This window comes from Crocuta crocuta, unplaced genomic scaffold (genome assembly GCF_008692635.1).
Source record: "Crocuta crocuta isolate KB4526 unplaced genomic scaffold, BGI_CrCroc_1.0 scaffold322, whole genome shotgun sequence".
Lineage (NCBI taxonomy): Eukaryota > Metazoa > Chordata > Mammalia > Carnivora > Hyaenidae > Crocuta > Crocuta crocuta.
The window spans coordinates 21809-47619 of record NW_027532592.1 but is presented as its reverse complement, the minus strand read 5'-3'; the positions used below and the strand labels follow the sequence as shown (position 1 = coordinate 47619).

The 25811-nt window shown below is 36.8% G+C and overlaps 1 protein-coding gene across 1 annotated transcript in view; it reads right to left on the bottom strand.

The window, feature by feature from the left end:
• CATSPERE (catsper channel auxiliary subunit epsilon) overlaps positions 1-23270 on the bottom strand; it is a 92405-nt gene extending 69135 nt beyond the window's left edge. The window contains exons 1-2 of the mRNA XM_077779906.1: positions 23257-23270; positions 398-504 (exon numbers count right to left, since the gene is read on the bottom strand). Of these exons, the coding sequence (XP_077636032.1) occupies positions 398-504; positions 23257-23259 (110 nt within the window). The 5' untranslated portion in view covers positions 23260-23270. The remainder of the gene's footprint in view (positions 1-397; positions 505-23256) is intronic.
• Positions 23271-25811: the final 2541 nt, after the last annotated feature.

Below are 25811 nucleotides of genomic sequence, written 5' to 3'. Positions count from 1 at the left end.
AGGAACAATTGTTGTGGATATGGGTACTGATGCTGGTAATAATTTCAGCATCAGTTAAAACACTGTGGTTCACTTTTCTGAACTGCCAGGAAATGTTTTGAGATATTGCATGGATTTGCCAACATCCTGAATAAGGCATTTGGACTGAAGTTTAGCTATTAATATGAAATGATAAAACTATAATCAAGAAGTGTGACTAGCATTTTCTAAGTTGGTACCCAGCTCTGATTATTGCAATTTTTTGTGTGTATCATGAAAGAAGCCACTTGGCAACTACATATAAGATATTCCATGGAATTTCACTAGGTTTTTATAATTTCTTTTGCTTTGAATTTCTGATAGTTATTTTACAAAATTAAAAAAATGAAATTTATATATGAAGTTTAAAATTAAATACCCATTCTTCATTTTACTATCTGGATAATAAAATCTTTTCTTCAGACTTGTAAATATGACAGGCTTCTGTCCTAAAGTGGCCAGCTCCTTGCTAAGTATTTTGGAATTCTGTAAAAAAACAAAAACAAAAAATCCTCTTTTTACTTTCCATAGACAAAATTATTCTGAAATTATATCATGATGTATTGAATTTGTTGTCTTAGCTAAGACATTATTTGTATTTATAGATTTACCACATTTTCAAGATCAGGTTTTTTCTACCGTAGGACTTCCTCCCCCATTGAACTTTATGAATTAAAAAGAAGTTATAATACCTTTTCCAACATGTTGAAAATAATATACATAATCAGATTCTTGAATGAATTGACATTATGGGGACCTTTAAATAAATTACATCTTAATTTTTTAAAAATGTCTATTCATTTTTGAGAGAGAGAGAGACAGAGCACAAGAAGGGGAGGGGCAGAGAGAGAGGGAGACACAGAATAGGAAGCAGGCTCCAGGCTCTGAGCTGTCAGCACAGAGCCCGATGGAGGGCTCGAACCCATGAACTGTGAGATCATGACCTGAGTGAAGACAAATGCTTAACTGACTGAGCCACCCAAGCTCCCCAAATTATGTCTTAATCTTAATGAAATCCATAATGGAGTTTCTAAAACTGATCTGTCAGAATTATTTCTATATGAATCTGACTTCAAAACAACATCTTCTTTCAAGGTAGGTTTCAAATGATATCTGGAGGCTTTAACCAAACTTCTCTTAGTATAACAATAGATCTGATATGCTTCCTCTTTTTCTAATGAGATTTAAGGAGAAGCTGAACAGCCTGGAATTTTTCCTAATAGGTATTTTTGGAATAGAGGTGATGTTTTCATTATGGGGAATCCCTAAAATAAAATGTCAGATGAGAGCCAGTCCAAATATTCCATGGCTTCCTTCTGCCCTAATCCTTCAATAATGCTTCAGTTAACTTCCTAGAAATGTCAACCACCAGCAAAGGAGCCTTTGAGATTGCTATGATGAGTGTCAGGGTGTATTCATTGGGACTATGGGATTATATAATAGGATTTAATCTAATTTTCAGAGTGAATGTGGTTAGGTAAGAACCTCTGAAGCATACACATTTATTGATTTTTGATGGAGAAATATAGGTTGCTTGGTAAATAATAAATAATGGATATTTTAAATTTTATTCCTGAAAATTATATTCACTCTTCAGACTTTTAAATACAACTGTCTTTCATATAACTGCAAAGGGAATAAATAAACGTAGCATAGAATAAGATAGGATTAAAAATAAAAAATAATATAAAAAAGGATAGGTGAAGAAAAAGTTAAGACAATCACGCAAACAAGCTTAAAACATTTTTTTCATTAAGAATATATAATTCATGGTCATTAAGGATTATTTTATAAATATGGCAAAAATTAACACACAGCAATTATAAAAATATTAAAAATTTTTATTATATTTCCTAGAATTTACCAAATGAGGTCTACTATTATGTATCCATGTTGTTTAACTGGAAGTCTATATAAACATTAAAAAATTTTTTTTATGTTTTTATTTATTTCTGAGAGAGAGAGAGAGAGGCAGTGTGAGCAGGGGAGGGACAGAGAGAGAGGGTGACACAGAATCTGAAACAGGCTCCAGGCTCTGAGCTGGCTATCAGCACAGAGCCCGACACCGGGCTGGAACCCACCAACCGTGAGATCATGACCTGAGCTGCGGTCAGACGCTTAACCGACTAAGCTACCCAGGCGCCCCTATAATCATCTTTTTTAATGATAGCACGATATTCCACTGAGTGAATTGTCCACATTGATTTAACACTCCCCTTTGGACATTTGGTAACTTTATTCTTTCACTATTATAAATATTATTACCACGGATATCATCAGATGTACAGTCTTTTCCACAGTTAGGACTATTTCTTTTGATGAGATTCTGGGAAACGAGATTACTGGGTCACAAGCTATGAATACTTTAAACATTCTTGATACATATTATTGAAACTATTTCTAAAAGGACCATGCCAGTTTATTTTACTATGAGGAATCTATGACAAATTTCCCTATGGTGATCTCAAGCTTAGTATTATTGTTTTTTAAAGTACTTTTCTAGTTATAACATCAGTATATGGCTTTACACATTTTGAAACTTAAAATAGGTTTTGTTCATTTCATCTGAGTTTTCAGCAGCATTTGATACATTGGACTATTTGAAACACCCTCTTACTTGGCTTCCATGATACCATTTGCTCCTTGCTCCGTTGTAGATCCCCAGAGCTTGGTCTCTTCCTTTCAGCACACTTCTCATACTACATTCTCTTCCTAGGTAATCTCATTCAATCACATGACTTCAAGTATCATTCTGTTCCCATAAAACTGCTCAAATTGTATGGTCCCGATCCCAAATTTTATATCTAGTTCAATATCAATGTATCTAACTTGATTCTTAACAATGATTTTGTTTGTCTTACAAACATTTCAAGCCAATATGTCTAAAACTGCAGTGCTGCCTTGAGGCTCTGCCTCCTAAACCTGTATTTGTAAGTATTTGTTGAACAAATAAGGAAGAAAAAAATCTCACAACTCAGAAGAGAGTATAGTTCTTTCACAATGCGACTGTGAGAGGAGCATTCCAGATAGAATGAACACGAGTTACAAAGGCTCTGAGGTAGGGGAGGGATTACTATGTTTGAAGAATTGAAAGAGATACAAGGGCTAGAAAGTAGTAAGAGAGAAAATAGTACAGGAAAAAGTTAGATAAAAGATAGAGGCTACATCGTGCTAAGCATTGTAGGTATGGAAAATATTTTGGATTTTACTCTTAGTACAATGGGAAAATGTTAAAGAATTTTTTCTTTTTATAAACAGTTTATTGTCAAGTTGGTTTCCAAATAATATGCAGTGCTATTTCAAAAAAATAGTTATAATTATATCTTAAAAAGAATTTTTTGAAATAGTTTGACTCACAAGAAGTGAGTTTAGCTTTCCCCAATAACAACAGTTTTATGTAATCTTAGTGCATCAATTGTCAAACCCAGGAAATTGATGAGGCAGCACTATTCACTGGGGTATTAAGATTATTAGGATTTTTCAATTCTGTTTTACAGATTTCTCCTTTTCTTATATAGTTCTGTGAAATTGTATCACATGTCTAGATTTATGTAAACATCACCACAATATAGAAATGTTATAGAATATAGATTGTAGAAATGTTCCATCAGGGGCAACTGGGTGGCTCAGTCAGTTGGGCGTCCAACTTCGGCTCGGGTCATGATCTCACGGTTCGTGGGTTTGAGCCCCGTGTCGAGCTCTGTGTTGGCAGCTCAGAGCCTGGAGCCTGTTTCAGATTCTGTGTCTCCCTCTCTCTCTGACCTTCCCCTGTTCATGCTGCCTCTCTCCCTCTCTCAGAAATAAATAAAACATAAAATTTTTTTTTAAATTTCTAAAAAAAAAAAAAGAAAGAAATGTTCCATCAGAAAGAAGAAAGTCCATAAGGTTAACTCTTAAGAGTCACAACTGGGGAGGAGGCAAGATGGCGGAGAAGTAGGGAGTTCTGTACATTTCACTCACCCCCATCTCTCAAACAGAGAAGGCCTGTAGTCGTAGGAACCCTTACAGAACCCAGGAGTTTGGGAGGAAAAGGAGACAGAGTCCGCTGAGAAAACTTTATAGCAGCTACCTCAAGAAACAAGCCAAAGAACACATGGTAGAGAGTCCCAAATACCATTATGAGTAGGAAAATAAAATAACCAAGGTCTCAACAAGAGAGACCAAGAGACACCATTCAAAGAACACTTTCTGAACAGACAGGCCCTGGACAGTCAGAGCCTTCTTTGGTACAGCAGCACTCACAGGAGAGTACATAACAAGCTTTTACTAACAAGAGATAGAAAGCTAACCAAAATGATGAAACGGAAGAACTCTCCTCCAAAGAAATTCCAGGAAGAATTGATAGCTAAAGAACTGCTCAAAACAATANACTGAGAGCTTTCCCCCTGAGATCAGGAACACGACAGGGATGTCCACTCTCACCACTGCTGTTTAACATAGTGCTGGAAGTCCTAGCATCAGCCATCAGACAACAAAAGGAAATCAAAGGCATCAGAATTGGCGAAGAAAAAGTCAAACTTTCACTTTTCGCAGATGACATGATATTCTATGTGGAAAACAACAGACTCCACCAGAAGCCTACTAGAACTGATCCATGAATTCAGCAAAGTCGCAGGGTACAAAGTCAGTGTACAGAAATCGGTTGCATTTTTATACACCAAAAATGAAGCAACAGAAATAAACTGANCAAAACGGGAGGCATCACCATCCCAGACTTTAGCCTCTACTACAAAGCTGTCATCATCAAGACAGTATGGTATTGGCACAAAAACAGACACATAGACCAATGGAACAGAATAGAAAACCCAGAAGTGGTCCCACAAACATATGCCAACTAATCTTTGACAAAGCAGGAAAGAGTATCCAGTGATAAAAGACAGCCTCTTTAACAGATTGTGCTGGGAGAACTGGACAGCAACATGCAGAAGAATGAAACTAGATCATTTTATCACACCATACACAAAAATAAACTCAAAATGGATAAAGGACCTGAAAGTGAGACAGGAAACCATGAAACCTCTANGGAGAGGGAGGGAGGCAAACCATGAGAGACTCTTGAATGCCAAGAACAAACTGAGGGCTGATGGGGGTTGGGATAGGGAAAGGGGGATGATGGGCATAGAGGAGGGCATTTGTGGGGATGAGCACTGGGTGTTATATGGAAACCAACTTGACAATAAACTAAAAAAAAAAAAGTCACAACTGCCTGCTGACTTAAACTTCCAGCAACCACTGTTTTCAATTACTATAATTTTGTCACCTCTAAAATCTTCTATTAATGGGGGCACTGGGGTGGCTCAGTTGGTTAAGCATCTAACTCTTGATTTCAGCTCTGGTCACGAAATCATGGTTTGTGGAATCGAGCCCCACATTGGGTTCTGTGCTGACAGCATGGAACCTGATTGGGATTCTCTCCCTAGCTCTCTCTGCCCCTTCTCCCTGATCATGCTCTTTCTCTCTCAAAAAATAAATAAACATTAAAAAATATTCTATAAGTGGAATCATACAATATGCAACACTTGAAATTGGCTTTTTAACTCAGCATCCATCCAAGTTGTTAGGTATATCAATAGTGCATTCTTTAAACATAAAAGCTGAAACTATAAAATTCTTAGAAGAAAGCAGACAGAAACTTTCAAGGCATTAGATTTGACATTGATTTTTTGGGTATGGCTCCAAAGGCATAGGCAACTAAAGGAAAAATAGACAAATTTGATGTCATCGAAATTTAAAACTATTTGCATCAAAAGACACTATCAATAGAGTAAAATGGCAACACATAGAATGGAAGAAAATATTTGCATATCACATATAACACAAGGGATTAATATACAGCATATATAGTGATTGTCTAAAACTCAACAACAACAGAACAAAAACAATTTAAAAATAGGCAAAGGACTTGGATAGCATTTATCCAGAGAAGATTACACAAATAGCCAATAAGCATGTGAAAAGATACTCAACATCATTAATCATTAGGGAAATGTAAGTCAAAACCGTGGTGGGATACAACTTCATATCCATTAGGATGGCTGTGGAAGCCCACAGTGCCTGGCTGGCTAAAATGTAAGTAAGGAGTGTTTGCAGCTTGGGAAATGGCTGGTTGAGAAGCAGCAAAGCAGACCAGGAAAATGGGGTCCCCTTTGAAACATCAAGGCTGAAGACAGCCTGACCTTGCCTGTGGATCAACATGTTTCCCCACTCTGTAAATGCTTAATCTAAAGTAGTAAAACAACCTCCTTCCTACGACACATATACTGCCCGTCATGTTCCCATTGCCTGCTTGCATGTCACCCTGATTGTACTGTTCCTCCAATAATTTTTTAGTATGCTTTGTTCCTATTTTTGAAACTACCCATCCCCTTCCCCTGCACCTCTTGAAATGTACTGATAAGATTCTCAATAAAAACTGGAGAAGAGCTTTGCTCAGGGCCATCGCCACTAGAGAGAGCGCTTGGCCCCGTGTCCTCTCCTCTGATTCAGGCGTCTGGAGTAATCTGTCATCCGCTGCCCCAGGCTTTGTTGGTCAAATCCAGCAGATGACTATTATTAAAAATAAAGGCTTTACTGATAAACGTGCCAACATTTACAGAAGAAGTAATGCCTATACTTCTTAAACTCTTCCAAAAAATCAAAGAGAAGGGAACGGTCCCAAATTCATTTTACAAAGCCAGAAAAAATTACAGCTCGATATCCCTGATGAATATAGGTGCAAAAATTCTCAATAACATGCCAGCAAATTCAACAGCATATTCAGAAGATCACACATAATGATCAAGTGGGATTTATCCCTCAGAAGCAAGGATGGTTCAATATATGCTAATCAATAAATGAGTTACATCACATTAATAGAATGAAAGACAAAAATCATATGATTATCTCAGTAGACACAGAAAAAAACATTTGACAAAATTTAACATCCATTTATGATAAAAACTCTTTTACAAATTATGTATAGAAGAAACATAACAAATGCAATATATGAAAAGATAGCTAACATCATACTCAGTGGTGAAAGCTTTTCCTCTAATATCAGGAACAAGACAAGGATTTCTATCCTCATCCCTCTTATCCAACACAGTATTGGAAGTCCTAACCAGAGAAATTAGGCAAGAAAAAAAAGGCATCCAAATTGGAAAGGGAAAAGTAAAATTGTCTGTTTGCTGATGAGAGTATGTTGTATACAGAAAATCCTAAAATAAGTTCCTAAGAGATTTTACCTTAATGTCAAAGACACTAGGGAAAACACCAAAGACTGCAATTAATATAAATTCTACATATGTGTTTATAAAAGCATTTAAATATGTATTTAATTAGATTTCTTTGATTTTATATTTATATTTATAAATTCATATTAATTTATTTTTATAATCAAATGTATATAACTAAATACATATCTAAGTTATAAAGCATTAGATATGTATTTAGTTATATATAACTAGAAAATGTTGATCAACTAACTCAAAATTCAGAAGACAGCACTGAATTCTAAACAAAAACAAAATATTTTTTTAGAAGTTTTTAAAAAATTTTCATCTAAGTTAGTTAGCATTGTGCAATAATGATTTCAGGAGTAGAATCCAGTGATTCATTGCCTACATAGAACATCCAGTGCTCATAAGAACAAGTGTTCTCCTTAATGCCCCTTGCCCATTTAGCCCATCCCTCCACCTGCAATCCCTCCAGCAACCCTCAGCTTGTTCTCCATATTTAAGAGTCTCTTATGTTTTGTCCCTCTCCCTGCTTTAGAAATTTTTTTAATGTTCATTAATTTTTGAGAGAGACTAAATTTTTTGAGACTAATTTTTGAGGGAGACACAGAATCGGAAACAGGCTCCAGGCTCCAAGTTGTCAGCACAGAGCCTGATGCAGGGCTCAAACTCATGGGCTGTGAGATTATGACCTGAGCTAAAGTTGGACACTTAACTGAGCCACCCAGGCGCCCCTGTCCCCCTCCCTGTTTTTATATTATTTTTGCTTCCTTTCCCTTATGTTCATTTGTTTTGTATATTAAATTCCACATGAGTGAAATCATATGATATTTGTTTTTCTCTGACTAATTTTGCTTAGCATAATACACTTTACTTCCATCCATGTTGTTGAAAATGGTAAGATTTCATTCTTTTTGATTGCTGAGTAATACTCCATTATATAAATATACCACATCTTCTTTATCTATTCATCTATCAGTGGACATTTGAGCTCTTTCCATATTTTGATCGTTGTCGATAGCGGTGCTGTAAACATTGGGGTGAATGTGCCCCTTTGAAACAGCACACCTGTATCCTTTGGATAAATACCTAGTAGCGCAATTGCTGGGTCATAGGTTAGTTCTACTTCTAATTTTCTGAGGAACCTCCACACTGTTTTCCAGAGTGGCTGCACTAGTTTGCATTCCCATCAGCAATGCAAAATGGTTCCTCTTTCTCTGCATTCTCTCCAATATCTCTTGTTGCCTGAGTTGTTAATTTTAGCCATTTTGACTGATGTGAAGTGGTATCTCATTGTGGTTTTGATTTGTGTTTCTCTGATGATGAGTGGTGTTGAGCATTTTTTTCACGTTTGTGTTAGCCATCTGGTGTCTTTAGAAAAGTGTCTGTTCATTTCTTTTGCCCATTTCTTCACTGGATTATTTGTGGGTTTTTTTGGGTATTGAGTTTGATAAGTTTTTTACAGATTTTGGCTACCATCCTTTTACCTGATATGTCATTTGCAAATGTCTTCTCCCATTCCTTTGGTTGCCTTTTAGTTTTGCTGATTATTTCCTCCCCTGTGCAGAAGCTTTTTATCTTGATGAGGTCCCAATAGTTCTTTTTTTTAAAAAATGTTTTATTTATTTCTAGGAGAGAGAGAGAGACAGACAGTATGAGCAGGGGAGGGTCAGAGAGAGAGAGGGAGTCACAGACTGAAACAGGCTCCAGGCTCTGAGCTGGCAGTCAGCACAGAGCCTGATGCGGGGCCTGAACCCATGAACCACGAGATCATGACCTAAGCAAAAGTCGGACGCTTAACCGACTAAGCCACCCAGGGGCCCCCCAATAGTTCATTTTTCCTTTGGTTTCCCTTGCCTCTGGAAACATCTGGAGATATATTGAGTAAGAATGCTGTGGGAAAGATCAAAGAGGTTTTTGCTTGTTTTCTCCTTTAGGATTTTGATGGCTTTCTGTCTTACATTTAGGTCTTTCATCCATTTTGAGTTTATTTTTGTGTATGGTATAAGAATGTGGTCCAGGTTCATTCCTCTGCATGTTGGTGTCCAGTTTTCCCAACACCATTTACTGAAGAGACCATCTTTATTCCATTGGATAGTCTTTTATGCTTTGTCAAAGATTAGTTGGCATATGTTTGTGGGTCCACCTCTGGGTTTTCTATTCTGTTCCATTGATCTATGTGTCTGTTCTTATGCCACTACCATATTGTCTTGATGATGACAGCTTTGTAGTACATCTTGAAGTCTTGAATTGTAATGCCTCCAGCTTTGGTTTTTTTCAGAATTGCGTTGGTAATTTGAGGTCTTTTGTGGCTCCATACAAATTTTAGGATTGTTTGTTCTAGTACTGTGAAGAATCCTGATAGCACTGGGTGTTATATGGAAACCACCTTGACAATAAACTATAAAAAAAAAAAAATAAATAAAAAGTAAAGTCCAAAAAAAAAGGGGGAAAAAAAAAAAAAGAATGCTGGTGTTATTTTGATAGGGATCGCATTGAATATGTAGATTGCTTTGGGCAATATAGACATTTTAACAATATTTGTTCCTCCAGTCCATGAGCATAGAATATTTTTCCATTTTTTGGTGTGACTTCTTCAATATATTTCATAAACTTTCTATAGTTTTCAGTGTATAGGTTTTTCAGTTCTTTGGTAGGTTTATTCCTAGGTATTTTATGAATTTTAGTGCAATTGTAAATGGTATTGATTCCTTGATTTCCCTTTCTGCTGCTTCATTATTGGTGTATAGAAATGCCACTGATTTCTGTGCATTAATTTTATATCCTACAACTTTGCTGAATTCATGAATTAGTTCTAGCAAATTTTTGGTGGAATCTTTTGGGTTTTCCATATAGAATATCGTGTTGTCTGTGAGGAGTGAAAATTTGACTTCCTCCTTGCCGATTTGGATGCCTTTTATTTCCTTGTGTTGATTGCTGAGGTTAGGACTTCAAATACTATGGTGAAAAACAGTGGTGGGAGTGGATAATCTCTATTGTGTTTCTGACCTTAAGGGGAAAGTTCTCAGTTTTTCTCCATATAGGATGATATTGCAGTGGGTCTTTCATAAATGGCTTTCATGATCTTGAGGTATGATCCTTCTCTCCTTTTTGAGGGTTTTTACGAAGAAAGGATACTGTGTTTTGTCAAATGCTTTCTCTGTGTCTATTGAAAGGATCATGTGGTTCTTTTCCTTCCTTTTATTAATGTGATGTATCACATTGATTGATTTGTGGATAATGAACCAGCCCTGCATCCCAGGTATAAATCCCACTTGATCATGGTGAATAATTCTTTTAATACATTTTTGGATTCAGTTGGCTACTATCTTGTTGAGAATTTTTGCATCCATGTTCATCAGGGAAACTGGTCTATAGTTCTTTTTAATGGGGTCTTTGTCTGGTTTTGGGATCAAGGTAATGTTGGCCTCATAGAAGGAGTTTGGAAGTTTTCCTTCCATTTCTATTTTTTGGAATAACTTCAAAAGAATAGGAGTTAACTCTTCTTTAAATGTTTGGTAGAATTCCTCTGGAAAGCCATCCAGCCCTGGTCTCTGGTTTTCTGGGAGGTTTTTGATAACCAATTCAATTTCTTTACTAGTTATTAGTCTGTTCGAATTCTCTATTTCTTCCTGTTTAAGTTTTGGTAGTTTATATGTTTCTAGGAATTTCTCCATTTCTTCCAGATTGCCAAATTTATTGGCATATAATTGCTCATATTCTCTTATTATTGTTTGTATTCTGCAGTGTTGGTTGTTATCTCTCCTCTTTCATTTTTTGCTTTACTTATTTGGGTCCTTTCCTTTTTCTTTTTGATCAAACTGGCTAGGGATTTATCAATTTTGTTAATTCTTTCAAAGAACCAGCTCCTGGCTTTATTGATCTGCTTTTTTCTCCCGAAAGCATTGATTTCTGCTCTAATCTTTATTATTTCCTGTCTTCTGTTGTTTTTGGCTTTTATTTGGTGTTCTTTTCCCAGATCTTTAAGGTGTAAGGTTAGATTGTGTATCTGAGATGTCTCTTCCTTTTAAGGAAGGCCTATATTTGCTATACACTTCCTTCTTATGACCACCTTTGCTGCATCCCAGAGGTTTTGGGCTGCCGTATTCTCATTTCCAATGGCTTCCATGTACTACTTATTTATTTATCTTTAATTTCTTGATTAACCCATTCATTCTTTAGTAGGCTGTTCTTTATTCTCAAAGTATTTGTGGTCTTTCTAAATTTTTTCTTGTGGTTGATTTTGAGTTTCATAGCATTATGGTCTGAAAATATGCATGGTATGATCTCAATTTTTTTTTTTTTAACTTGTTGAGGGCTGATTTGTGACCCAATATGTGATCTATTCTGGAGAATGTTCAATGTGCACTTGAGAAGAATGCTTTAGGATGAAATGTTTTGAATGTATCTGTTTAGTCCATCTGGTCCAGTGTGTCATTCAAAGCCATGGTTTCCTTGTTGATTTTCTGCTTACATGATCTATCCATTGCTGTAAGTGAGGTGTTGCGGCACCCTACTCTTATGGTAGTATTATCAATGAGTTTCTTTACGTTTGTGATTAACTGATTTATATATTTGGGTGCTATCACATTTGGACCATAAATGTTTATGATTGTTAAATCTTGGTGTATAGACCCCTTAATTATAATGACCTTCTTCATCTCTTGTTACAGTGCTTCTTTTAAAATCTAGATTGTCTGTTTTAAGTATGGCTACTCTGGCTTTCTTTTGCCAATCTTTGGCATGATAGATGGTTCTCCATCCCCTTATTTTCAATCTGAAGGTGACTTTAGGTCTAAAATGGGTCTCTTGAAAACAGCATATAGATGTATATTGTTTTCTTATCCATGTTGTTACCCCATATCTTTTGATTGGAGTGTTTAGACACACTGACATTTAGAGTGAGTACTGAAAGGTATGAATTTATTGTCATTATGTCACCTGTAGAGTTGGGAGTTTCTGGTAGTGTTCTCTGGTCCTTTCTGGTCTTGTTTTTTTTTTTTTTTTTTTTTTTTTTTTTGGTCTTTCTCCCCTCAGAGAGTCCCCCTTAGACATTCTTGCAGGGCTGGTTTAGTGGTCATGAATTCCTTTAGTTTTTTTTGTCTGGTAAACTCTTTATTTCTTCTATTTTGAATGACAGCCTTGCTGAATAAAGAATTCTTGGCTGCATATCTTTCTGATTCAGCATGTTGAATATACCTTGTCATTCCTTTCTGGCCTGCCAAGTTTCTGTGGATAGGTCTGCTGCAAACCTCATCTGTCTTCCCTTATAAGTGAGGGACTTCTTTTCCCTTGCTGCTTTCATAATTTTTTCCTTGTCTGTGTGTTTTGTGAATTTGACTTCTGCCTTGTTGATGATCAGTTTTTGTTAAATCTCCTGGGAGTTCTCTGTACTTCTTGTATTTTGATGTCTGTGTCTTTCCCTAGGTTAGGAAAATTGTCTGCTATGATTTGCTCACATAAATCTTCTACCCCTTTTTCTCTCTTCATCTTCTGGGACTCCTGTGATTCTGATATTACTCCTTTTTAGTGAGTCACTGAGTTCTCTAATTCTTATATTATGTGCTTTTGACTTAGTTTTCCTCTTTTTTCTGCTCCATTATTCTCCCTAAGTTTGTCCTTTATATTGCTGATTCACTGCTCTGCTTCATCCATCCTTGCCACATGGTATCAATTCAAGATTGCATCCCAATTATCGCATTTTTAATTTAGTCCTGACTTGATTTTACATCTTTATCCCCACAGAAAGGGATTCTAAATTTTTTTCCAACCCCAGCTAGTGTTCTTATAATCATGATTCTAAGTTATAGTTCAGACATCTTGGTTATATCTGTGTTGAGTAAGTCCCTGGCTGTCATTTCTTCCTTTTCTTTCTTTTGGGATGAATTCCTTCATTTTGCCATTTTGGAGGAAGAAAAAGAAAATGAAAAAGATTAAAAACAACACAAAAAATCAAATAAAGGAAGCTAGATCTTAAGTATGTTTTGGTCCTGTTGTTGAAAGAAGCTTGATTGAATAGAGGAAAAAAAGGGAAACGAAAAGAAAAAGAAAAAAGTTAAGAAAATGTTTAAAAACTAAGAAAATGTATACAGTGAAATAGAATCAAATGAATTAGAGAAGGTAAAGTAGAATAAAATAAGTTTCAAAAATAATTTATATAGTAAAACATTTTTAATTATATTAAAAATATAAAAATTTATATAAAATTTAACATAGTAAAAAATTAAAATTTTTTATATAAAAACAGATACCCTTTCTGTATCCAGGGAAGAAAAAAAAGGGGGCACCTGGGTGGCTTAGTCAGTTGAACACCTGACTTGGGCTTAGGTCATGATCTTGTGGTCCATAAATTTGAGCCTCACATCGGGGTTTGTGCTGACAGCTCAGAGCCTGGAGCCTGCTTCAGATTCTGTGCTCCCTCTATCTCTGTCCCTTCCCTGTTCTCTCTCTCAAAAATAAATACACACTAAAAAATTAAAAAAAGAAAAAAAGAAAACACAAAACCAACAAAAAACCCCGAATAGATGGACCAGTGATTAGAATGAAATCCAAATTAAATTACATCTAGTTTCCTCTAGAAGTCAAACTTTGAGACACTTTATATTCCATACACCACACAGGCTGAGACTTGTGGTCATCCTCTAGGGCTTGGTTGGTGCAGTTGGATGGAGCTGGGTGTAATGGCTCATTCTCTGCTAGGCGGCACTGCTTAGCTTGCTGGGGTGGACTGTTGTAGAGCATGTATGGGTGTGTGCACACGTGCAGGAGGGGTGAAAATGGCATCAACCAGCTTTTCAGTCTCTAGCATCAGAGCTCTGTGGTCTACCTCACCAGCAATCAAGTACCCCTCCTTTGTCTCTGGCTTCCTTTCACTTACCACCTCTACACCGTCAGAGTCCAAGCCATCAGCCTTCCAGTGGGTACCTTCCTCCCGAATTTTATCTCAGATGGTGCTGTGTTTCCAAACCCCTCACTTCTGAGGGCCCTGCGGCTTGGACCTGCTCCGATCCTCTGGGGGAGGGTCTCCCAGAGCAATGGCCAGATTCTGGCTTGCCCTAGGAACGTTCCTGTGATCACACTGCTGCAGAGGCTCAGAGGTTGTGACTGGGATGCTGGCTTGTCCCAGAATAAGTTCGTGTGCTCTCACGGCATCAGCATTTCCGGGATTATGGTAAATCACAACACACAATCCGAGTCAGGTTTACCACACCCTGGCATTTTTGTTCCAATACCAGCAATCACATTCTCTGGGGTCTGCTGGGACCTTTGCCTGTGGAGAAGCTGTACAGCCTCCACCAAATTCCCTCCTAGCACGGTAGCAGGGGAACTGCTTCTCTCCGTGTGGCCCATGGACCCCTTGGACCTCACTATCATCTCCTGGGGATTCGTCCTTCCCATCAGAGCACTGCAAGGTATTGGGCTGTGGAATTTCCGATGTTGTTCTGCCCTGTTTATAGAGTCCTAATGATACTGAAGTCCTCTCCTTTCTCCTTTCTCCCTCTCTTGTTCAGGCAACTGTGGGTGCTTCCACTCTTTCTCTAAATCTCCAGCTACTTTCGGGGGGAGTGCTTTTCCTCTTCCCCCCCTTTCTCTGTTTTCTCTCCAAAAATACCACTCCCTACCCTCTGTGGCTTCTCTCTCTCCTGTTCACCTCTCCGCAGTGAGTTCTGTGGCTCAAGTTATGAATATTGTTGTGTTAATCCCCAGGTCAATTTTCTAGGTGTGCAAAATGGTCCAATGCTGATCTAGCTGCATTTCAGGGACAAGAGAAGCAGAGAACTTCCATGCTGCTCTGCTATCTTGGCTGCTCCTTCCAAGAGTTCTCACAATAAAATTTTTTATTAAAAATATTTAAAACTTATGTTTACTTTTAGAGTGATTTGCCACAAGAAATCAATAGAAAGAAAATGGATCTATAAGCAAATATTTACAGCAACAAGTCACTATTAGAAAAAATTTTTGAGACAGTAATTAAAACTGGAAACTATTAAAAACCTAAAGAGATTAAACACAAATGTACATGATATCTACAAGCTACTAAAATAGCTTATATCTTGTAAGGTTTGGTGACAGTTTAAAATGTTTCTTGGGGCACCTAGGTGGCTCAGCTTGTTAAGCATTCAACTTTAGCCCAGGTCATGATCGCGCGGTCCGTGGGTTCGAGCCCCGCATCAGGCTCTGTGCTGACAGCTCAGGGCCTGGAGCCTGCTTCAGATTCTGTGTCTCCCTCTCTTGCTGTCTCTCTGCTGCTTGTACTCTCTCTCTCTCCCTTTCTCTCTCTCTCAAAAATACACAATAAACATTAAGAACACAAAATAAAATGTTTCTTTTATTTCACTGTTCTAATCACGTGATGTTTTAATTTGCTTATTATTTGACTCACACATAGATCATACATTTTTGTTTTTCCAATAATTTCTGTGGGCTTTTTTCTTATTAACTAAAAAAGAAATGCATATCTTTGTTTCATTTATATCTTTATGCATTTGCACTTCCATATTCATACAGTTTGTTTCATGGCAACTACTTCATCTTGTTGACATTCTTCAAGGACAATTTAACTTCCTCAATAAAGATATGCCTTCTAGGCCTGACTGCCCCCTACCAAAGTCAGGATTTCTTATCAAACACCTAAGTTCATTTTACCATCCCTTAAAGCCTATGACTTCCTCTTTGTTGGGTTCATTTTTTATTTTGCTGGAACACATGGTGGAACTTGGTTTTGCCAGACAGACAAGTCATTTAGTGGGCATTGCCTTTTGTTTATCTGATGAGCACTTAAGCCTCCTGGATGTTTGGAGAATTCCCTGCCTCCTCAGAGGACAATGGTGGTGACAACAACTTCCAGATTCTGGGGGCAGCAGCGCCAGCATGTGGCATCCCATGGCCTGTGCTAGAGGTCAGGACGCCAGCTGCAATTCCAAGCAAAGGCAGTGGAGATGCATACTAGTTGGCTCCTGTGGTATGATCTTGGCTGTGGCATTACAGCTGGTCTTTCTCAGTTCCGACCCATTTTCCAAGCCTTCCTGGCAATTCTGTGAGCTACTCAAAATCTTTGCAACCTTTTTTTTTTTTTTGGGATAAAAAAAAGCTCATTTCTTTTTCTTGCTGTATCACATTTCTCATTTTACCCATTCACAATGAAGGATACAAATTGTTTCTAGTTTGGGGCTATTACAAACAAACAAAATAAAGCGCTGCTATGAAAGTTTTTGCACAGCTTTTTGTTTGATAAGCTTTCATTTCCCCATGTCTAGGTCTAGAATAAATAATGAGAAGTCAGATTCCTGGGATATATGGCAAAATACATGTTTTAAGTTATAAGAAACTGCCACTCAGTGTTCCAGAGTGGCTGTAGATTTTACATCCTCTCGAGCAATGTGTGAGATACAATTTCTCTGTATCCTTGTTAGCATCTGGAATTACCAGTATTTTTAAATTTTAGATACTCTGATAGGCATGTAACATTATCTTGTAGCGTTAATTTGTATTTACCTAATAGTTAATAATGTTGAACACCTTCTCATGAGCTTATTTGCCATCCATATATCCTTTATCACAAAGCTTCTGTTCAAGTCGTTTGACCATTTCCTAACTGCATAATTTGTTTAGAGCATTCTTTATATATTCTGACTACAAGTTCTTTGTTGAATATGTGATTGGCAAATGATGTACTCCTAGTCTGTGGCTTGTTGTATTTTCATCTTCTTAAAAGGTCTCTGTAGAGCAAAAGTTAAAGTTTGATGAAGACCAATTGAATAATTCATTCTTTTATAGATTATGCTTTTAGTATCATTTCTAATGCTTTGCTTAGCCCTAAGTCATGAAAATTTTCTACTCTAAAAAGTTTATAGTTTTATGTTTTATGGTTAGATCTATTTAACATTTTAAATTAATTTTTGTATAAAGAATTTCTTTGTGTGTGTGCCTACAAATGTTCAATTATTCTAACACAATTTGGTGAAAGACAACCCTTCCTCCATCAAACTGCTTTTGTAATCTTTGCTAAAAATCAGTGGTCTAAAGTAAAGTTAATACAATTCAGTGGATAAAGTTTTCATCTCCCTTCCTGGATAGAGTAGTTTTGGAAGTTCTCTATTTCCTGCTTTTCCATCATCCATGTAAATTTCCCTTTCAGCATTGTTTCAGCTGTGTCTCACATATTATGTCATGTTATATATTCATTTTCCATCAGCTCAGTATTTTTTATTTCTCTTGAGACTTCTTTGACAAATAAATTATTTTGCAATGTGTTTAATTCCCAAGTGTTTGGAGATTTCTGGCTGTTACTTGTGTTACTGATTTCTGGTTTGATTCCTTTATAGTCAGAAACACATTTTTTTGTGATTTAAATTCTCTTAAAAATTTTAAGGCTCATTTTATGACCAAAGATATAGTCTTTCTTGGTTACTGTACTGTGCATGCTTAAGAATAACATGTAGGGGCACCTGGGTGGCTTAGTCAGTTGAGCATCTAACCTCAGCTCAGGTCATGGTTCTTGCATTAGTGAGTTCAAGCCTTGTATTGGGCTTGTTGCTATCGTTGCAGAGCCAGCCTTGGATCCTCTATCACTCTCTCTCTCTGCCCCTCCCCCACTCGAGCTTTCTCTCTCTTAAAAATAAACAAACATGAAAAATAATAACATGTATATTACTGTTGTTTGGTAGAGTATTCCATGATTGTCAGATCTCATTTTTTTATGGCACTATTCAGTTCTTCTGTATCCTTACTATGTCTAGTAATTCCTTCAATTATTGGAAGTATTGAAGCATCCAACTATAATTGCAGATTTGTCTATTTTTTCAATTCTTTTAGCTTTTCAAAAAATTTCTGTAACTTCTTATTTTGAAAGAGTTATAGATTCACAGCATGTTGCAAAGATGTCAATGACCCCTCACCAAGTTTTCTCCTAGAGGTTATGTTCTTATGTAATGGTTGGGTACAATATCCAAAGCATATTGATATCCCTTTACCCCCCCATTTATAATACAGCTGTCTCAAATATTTCCTCTACATACATTGAGAACCACACGTGACAATGTTATAATATTTTGCTTCAATCATCAAACATGTGTTAGAAGGTTCAAGAGTAAGGACAGACAATTGTATCCTCCCATGCTTTTACTCTTTCTCTTGTGCTTTCTTATATCTGATGTTCAAAGATTTCATTTTCTATCTCTCTTATGTTTTAAGCATTTTCTGTATCCATCCTTTTAATGTATGTCTTCTGACTGCAATTTTTCATAGTTTTCCTTCATTTATAAGTGTCATTGTTTTATCTTCATTCTTGATTGAAGGATATAGAATCCTGGGCTGATGGTTCTTTCCTTTTGAGTTTTGAAAAGAGTTGTACAAATTCCTATTGGCTTCCATGGTTTTTGATGGGGAAGAAATCCATTGTTCAAAGTGTCATGCTCTATAGGCAATGCATTGTTCCTTTCTGGTTATTTTATTTTATTTTATTTATTTATTATTTAAAAAATTTTTTTTAATGTTTTATTTATTTCTAGGAGAGAGAGAGAGACAGCATGAGCAGGGGAGGGTCAGAGAGAGAGGGAGTCACAGATTGAAACAGGCTCCAGGCTCTGAGCCGGCAGTCAGCACAGAGCCCGACGTCGGGCTCGAACCCACAAACCGCGAGATCATGACCTAAGCGAAAGTCGGACACTTAACCGACTAAGCCACCCAGGCACCCCTCTTTCTGGTTATTTTAAAGGCTTTCCTTTTATATTTAGTTTTCAGAAGTTTGATTGTGATGTCTTAATGTGAGCTTTTGGGTGCTTATCTTACTTGGGATTTGTTGTGATTCTTTAAATTTCTTTTTTTTTTTTAACATTTATTCATTTTTGAGAGACAGAGAGAGACAGAGTGTTAGTGGGGGAGGGCAAAGACAGAGGGAGACAGAATCTGAAGCAGGCTCCAGGCTCTGAGCTGTCAGCACAAACCCCTACACAGGGCTTGAACCATGAGGTCTCTCATGAATCATGAAATCATGGCCTGAGCTGAAGTTGGACACTTAACCAACTGAGCCACCCAGGCGCCCATGTTGTGCTTCTTTAATTTGTTTTAAGATTTGTTTCTTTTGTCAACTTTTGAAACCTTCAGCCATATTTTCTTTCTCTCCTTTTTCAGTCCCACCCTCTTTTTCTTTCCTAGAACTTCAATGACACACATGCCAGATCTTTTGTCATAGTTCCACAGGTCCCTGAGTCTCTTTTCATTTTATTTCTATTTGCTATCTGTATGTTGTTCAAATTGGGTGATTTCTATTGTTCTATCTTAAGTTTCTCGATTCATCCCTTTGTTTACTAATTCCAACATCTTTATCATATGGTATCTATTGCCTTTTCTTTTTAAAAAAATGTTTATTTATTTATTTTGAGAGAGAGAGCACACAAGCAAGCAGAAGAGGGGCAGAGACAGAGAGAGAGCTGGAGAAAGAGAATCCCAAGAAGGCTCTGTGCTGACAGCACAGAAAGGTTCAATCTCACAAACCATGAGGTTATGTCCTGAGCTGAAGTGAAGAGTCAGGTACATAACTAGCTGAGCCACCCAAGCACCTCTGTTGATTGTCTTTTCTTTTTAAAGTTAAGAGTTTCATTTGTCCTGGCCTGATGAGTAACTTTTGGACCGTATCCCCTGAACATTTTAGTATTATACAATAAGACTCTAATTCCTATTTAAATCTTTCATGTTATCAGGTAGTCAATCTGTTTAGAATCAGAATGCATGTCCTAGATCACTTTTGTGGACTGTGGTTCAAATGTTAGTTTATAAAGCTACCGCAGTGCCATTTTGTTCTTTTACACTTTTGTGTTAACAGGAATAGAGGACTCCACCAACTAGTCCCCCAGCACTAGTTCGGGAGGGGAAGCTGTGTTTGCTTGTTATTGCAGGGCAGAGGTTAGTCAGAATCCTGCCCACAAGCACCGCAGGGAAGGGGTACTGCCTTGCTGCTTCATTACTTCCTTACTATGGGATGGGGTTGACTTTGGGATTCCGTCCACAGGGTCTGCAGAAGAGGGGTCCCACCTTACTAGAAGGTAGAGGTAGAAGTCAGAGTTCCACGTACAGGTGCTCCAGGATGAGGCCCGGCCTCATTTGTGTGTGTGTGTTTGTGTGTGTGTGTGTGTGTGTGTGTGTGTGTGTGTGTGACATGAACAGAAGTGGTAATTAGCTTTGCCTTGTTGTTGCAGTGTGGGGATGGAAGTCAAGAGTTCTGTCTAGAAGCACCACGAGAGAAGGACCCGGCCTCATTATCGTAGAGGGGTGAGAGTCAGATTTCTACCTGTAGGCTCCACAAGGGAGGGGAAGTTCCTCATTACTGCAGGAGGTGGGAAGAAAAACAGGGTTCTGGCTAGTGGAACACCTATTGCAGCACCCATTGTGGTAGGAAATGGGAATAGCTCTTTTTTCCAGTGGTTGGTTTAAGAACAGGCAGGTATGTTAAAAGATTTCTGCCCTTCTGGGCCACCAATGGCCTTTCTGGTCTTTTGGACAAAGAATGCAGGCCTTTCTTGGGGACTGTTTTCTTCTGTGCTTGCTGGAATTAATGAAGTTCAGGCATCTCTAATGCCCAGGCCAGAGTACAGAGGAAGCAAGGAAAAACTTCAGGGAACTCACTGGTGGGGTGCTGTTAGAATCTCAAGGTCCCTAGTCACCTCTACTTTCCTTTCAGTCTCTTTCAATCTTTTTGTGAGTGAAATGTGTTTTGTCTAGGATTTCTTTCCGTTACAAGTAGTGGCAGAAATAAAATGAAAGCATTTACTCCATCTAGTCTGGAACCGGAAATCTTGACATAATATATTTTAAAATTGTCATTATCAAATGGAAAATGGATGGTAGGGTGGGGGCAGAGTGGGAGCACTGAGATTAGTTAGGGAGCTCTTCCTTGAGAAAGTATGAAGATGGTGGTGTCATGTACTGTGATGGTGGAGCCTGTGGGAAGAACAGATTTACAGGGAAACTGGAGAGACCATTTTATCCACACTTCATATAACTTGTTTATAAGATATCTAAACAGGGATGGCAGTAGTCAGTTGAATTTATTATTTGAAAAGGAAAGAGGAAAGTTCTTGCTGGAGATATAAATTTGTAAGCCGTTTTCATATAATTGATATCTAAAACCATTGGGTCTAAGTGAGATCACCTGGGGAGTAGATGCAAAGAATCATTTAAAGATTAGTGAAGGAAGAGGAGTAAGTAAAGGAGATGGCAAAGGGTAGCAAGTAAAGTAGGAGGGGAAACTAAGATGTTTTGGTGCTCACGAAGCCATAAGAGGAGAGTGTTTCAGGAAAAAAGAAATGGTTAAACATGTTAAATGCTGCCAAATCTTGAGATGTGTCCATTAGATTTCGTGACATGGGGGTTGAACTTTGATCACACAATTCAGTGGATTAAAAGCAGAGTCACTACAATGGCTATTTTGTTCAAGCTGTACAACCATATACGGAAGTTCTAGGTTGTAGAGACTGAAGCTGCATGGTATTCATTGCTGACTACAAGAGACTCACACCAGACTTAAAGACACATGCAGATTGAAAGTGAAGGGATGAAAGAACATTTATCATGCAAATGGAAGTGAAAAGAAAGCTTGGGTAGCAATATTTATATTGGACAAAATAGGCTTTAAAACAAAGGCTTTAAAACAAGAGACAAAGACGGACATGACATAATGATGAAAGAAATAATCCAACAGGAGGATATAATCATTGAAATAATTTATGCAGTGACAGGGGAGCACCTAGTTACATAAAGCAACTATTAATGGACATAAAGGAAGAAATTGACCTTAACACAATAAGAGTAGGGACTTTACCACCCTGCTTATATCAGTGGATATATCATTGGGAGAGAAAATCAACAAGGAAATGGTGGCTTTGAGTGACACGTTAAACCAGATGGACCTAACAGATATATTCAGAACATTCTATCCTAAAACAGTAGAAAACACATTATTTTCAAGAACACATGGAACATTCTCCAGGACAGATCACATGTCAGGCCACAAAAGAAGTCTCAACAAATTTAAAAAGACTGAAGTCATACCATTCATCTTTTCCATCCACAGCCCTATAAAGCTAGAAATCAATAGCAAGAAAATGTCTGGAAAGAACACAAATAAATGGAGGTTAAACAACGTGCGACTCAATAATAAATACGTCAGCCAAGAAATCAAAGAAGAAATCAGAAAAATACATAGAGACAAATAAAATAAAAATACAACAGTCTAACACCTTTGGGATGCAGGAAAAGTAATTCTGAGAGGGAAGTTTATAGCAACAGAGGCCTACCTCAAGTGACAAGAAAACATCTCAAATAAACAAGCTAACCTTACATCTAAACAAACTAGAATAAAAAGAAAGAACAAAACAAAACCCAAACCAGTACAAGGAAGGAAATAGTAAAGATTACAGCAGAAATAAATGAAATAGAAACTTAAACAATAGATCAATGTTCTTTGAAAAGATAGACAAAATAGATAAACTATTAGCAGAACTCATAAAAAAAGAGGACACAAAGAAACAAAATCAGAAATGAAAGAGAATAATAACAACCAATGCCTCAAAAATATGAAGGATCATAAAAGAATATTATGAAAAATTATATGCCAACAAATTTGACAACCTAGAAGGAAAGCATAAATTCCTAGAACATGTAACCTCCCAAAATGGAATCAGGAAGAAATAGAAAATTTGAACAGACTAATTACCAGCAATGAAATTGAATCAATAATCAAAAAACTCCCAACAAACAGGTCCAGGAACAGATGGCTTCACAGCTGAATTCTAGAGAACATTTATAGAAGAGTTAATATGCTTTCTTCTGAAACTATTCAAAAAATATAAAGTAAGGAAAGCTTCCAAATTCATTCTACGAAGACAGAATTACCATGATACCAAAACCAGATAAAGACACTATTAGAGAAGTGAATTACAGGCCAATATCTCTGATGAACACAGATGCAAAAATCCTTGAAATATTAGCAAACAGAATCCAATTATGCATTAAAAAAATCACTCACCATTATCAAGTGGGATTCATTCCTGGGATACAAGAGTGCTTCCATATTCATAAATCAACTGATGCGAAACATCACATCAATAGAAAAAAAAGATAAAAACTATATGATCATCTCAATAAATGCAAAAAAAGCATTTCACAAAGAACAACAGCAATTCATGGTAAAAACTTTCAACAAAATAGATTTAGAGGGAACATATCTCAATATAACAAAGGCGATACAGGAAAAAATCAACAGGTAACATTATACTCAATGGTGAAAAACTGAAAGCTTTTCCCCTAAGACCAGGAACAAGGCAAGGATGTCCTTTCCCACCGCTTTTATTGAACATAGTACTGGTGGTCTTGCCACAGTGATCAGACAAGAAAAAGAAATAAAATGTATCCAAACTGATAAGAAGTACAACTTTCACTATTTGTAGATGACATGAAAATCCTAAAGACTTCTATCAAAATCTACTAAACCTGATAAGTTAATTCAAAGTTTCAGGATACAAAATTAATATACAGAAACCTGCTGCATTTCTGTACACTTTTCAGGATACAAAATTAATATACAGAAATCTGTTGCATTTCTGTACACTAATAATAAAGTAGCAGAAAGAGAAACTAAGAAGACAATCCCATTTATGATTGCACCAAAAAGAATAAAATAACCTAGGAATAAACTTAACCAAGGAGGTGAATGACCTGTACTCTGGAAACTATAATACACTGATGAAAGAAATTGAAAATGACACAAATAATTGGAAAGATATTCCATGCTGATGGATTGGGAGAAAAATATTGTTAAACTGTTCATACTACCCAAAGCAATATACAGATTTAATGCAACCTCTATCAAAATACCAACAGCATTTTTCACAGAACTAAAACAAATAATTCTGAAATTTGTATGCAGCCACAAAAGAACCCCACAGAACTAAAGCAATCTGGAGAAAGAAGAACAAAGCTGGACATATCACAATTCCAGATTTCAAGTTACATTACAANGATGATAGGCAAAAAAAAAAAAAAAAATTGACATATAGTTCGATAGAATAGAGAGCCCAGAAACAAATCCACAATTATATGGTCAATTAATCTATGACAAAGGAGGCAGGAATATACAACAGGAAAAAGATAGTCTCTTCAACAAATTGTGTTGGAAAACTGGACAGCTACCTGCAAAAACAATGAAACCGGACCACTTTCTCACACCACACACAAAAATAAACTCAAAATGAATTAAGGACCCAAATGTGAGACCTTGACACTATAAAAATCCTAGAAGAGAATACAGGCAGTAATATCTTTGTCATCAACAATAGCAATTTTTTTTTCTAGACATGTCTCCTGAGACAAGGGAAAGAAAAACAAAAATAAACTATTGGGACTACATCAAAACTAAAACCTTCTCCAGAATACAGGAAACAATGAACAAAACAAAACAAAACAAAACAAAAATCCAACCTTCTGAATGGGAGAAAGTATTTGCAAATGATATATCTGATAAAGGTTTAGTATCCAAAATATATAAAGAACCTATACAAGTCAATGCCAAAAAACCCCAAATAATCAAGTTAAAGAATAGGAAGAAAATAGGAATGGATATTTCTGCAAAGAGGATGGCCAACAGACATAAGGGAAGATCCTCAACATCAGTAGTCACCATAGAAATGAAAATCAAAACCACAATGAAATATCATCTCACATCAGTCCAAATGGCTAAAATCAAAGAAACAACAAACGTTGATGTGGATGTGAAGAAAAAGAAACACTTGTCCATGGTTGGTGGGAATGCAAAGTAGTGTAGCCACTGTGGAAAACAGTATGGAGGTTCCTCAAAAAGTTAAAAATAGAAGTACTGTATGACCCAGTAATTCCACTACCGTGTATTTGCTCAAAGACAACAAAAATACTAATGTGAAAAGATGTATCCACCTCTATATTTATTGCAACATTATTTACAATAGCCAAGATATGGAAGCAGCCCAGTGTCCATTGATGGATGGATGTATGCATAAAGAAGATGTGGAACACACACACACACACACACACACACACACACACACATGATGGAATATCATTCCATTGTAAAATGGAGTGAGATATTGCCTTTTGTAACAACATAAATGGACCTAGAGAATATAATGCTAAGTAAAATAAGTCATTCAGAGAAAGACAAATACCATATGATTTCACTCCTATGTGAAATTTAAGAAAACAAATGATCTAAGAATAAAAAAGGACACACAAAAAATCAGATTCTTAACCACAGAGAACAAATTAGCGGTCACCTGAGGGAAGGCGTGGGGGGAATGGGTAAAACAGGTGATGGGGATTAAGGAGCACACTTGTCATGATGAGCACTAAGTGATGTATAGAATTATTGAATCACTAGATTGTATACCGGAAATTAATATGACATTGTACATCAATTATAGTAGAATTAAGAAAACAAATCAATAAGTATTTTTTAAAAATAGAAATATAGAAAGTATGTTGTCAGAGTATAACAGAATTAGATTAGAAGTTAGTACAGAAAGGTAACTGAAAAATCCCCAAATACTTGGA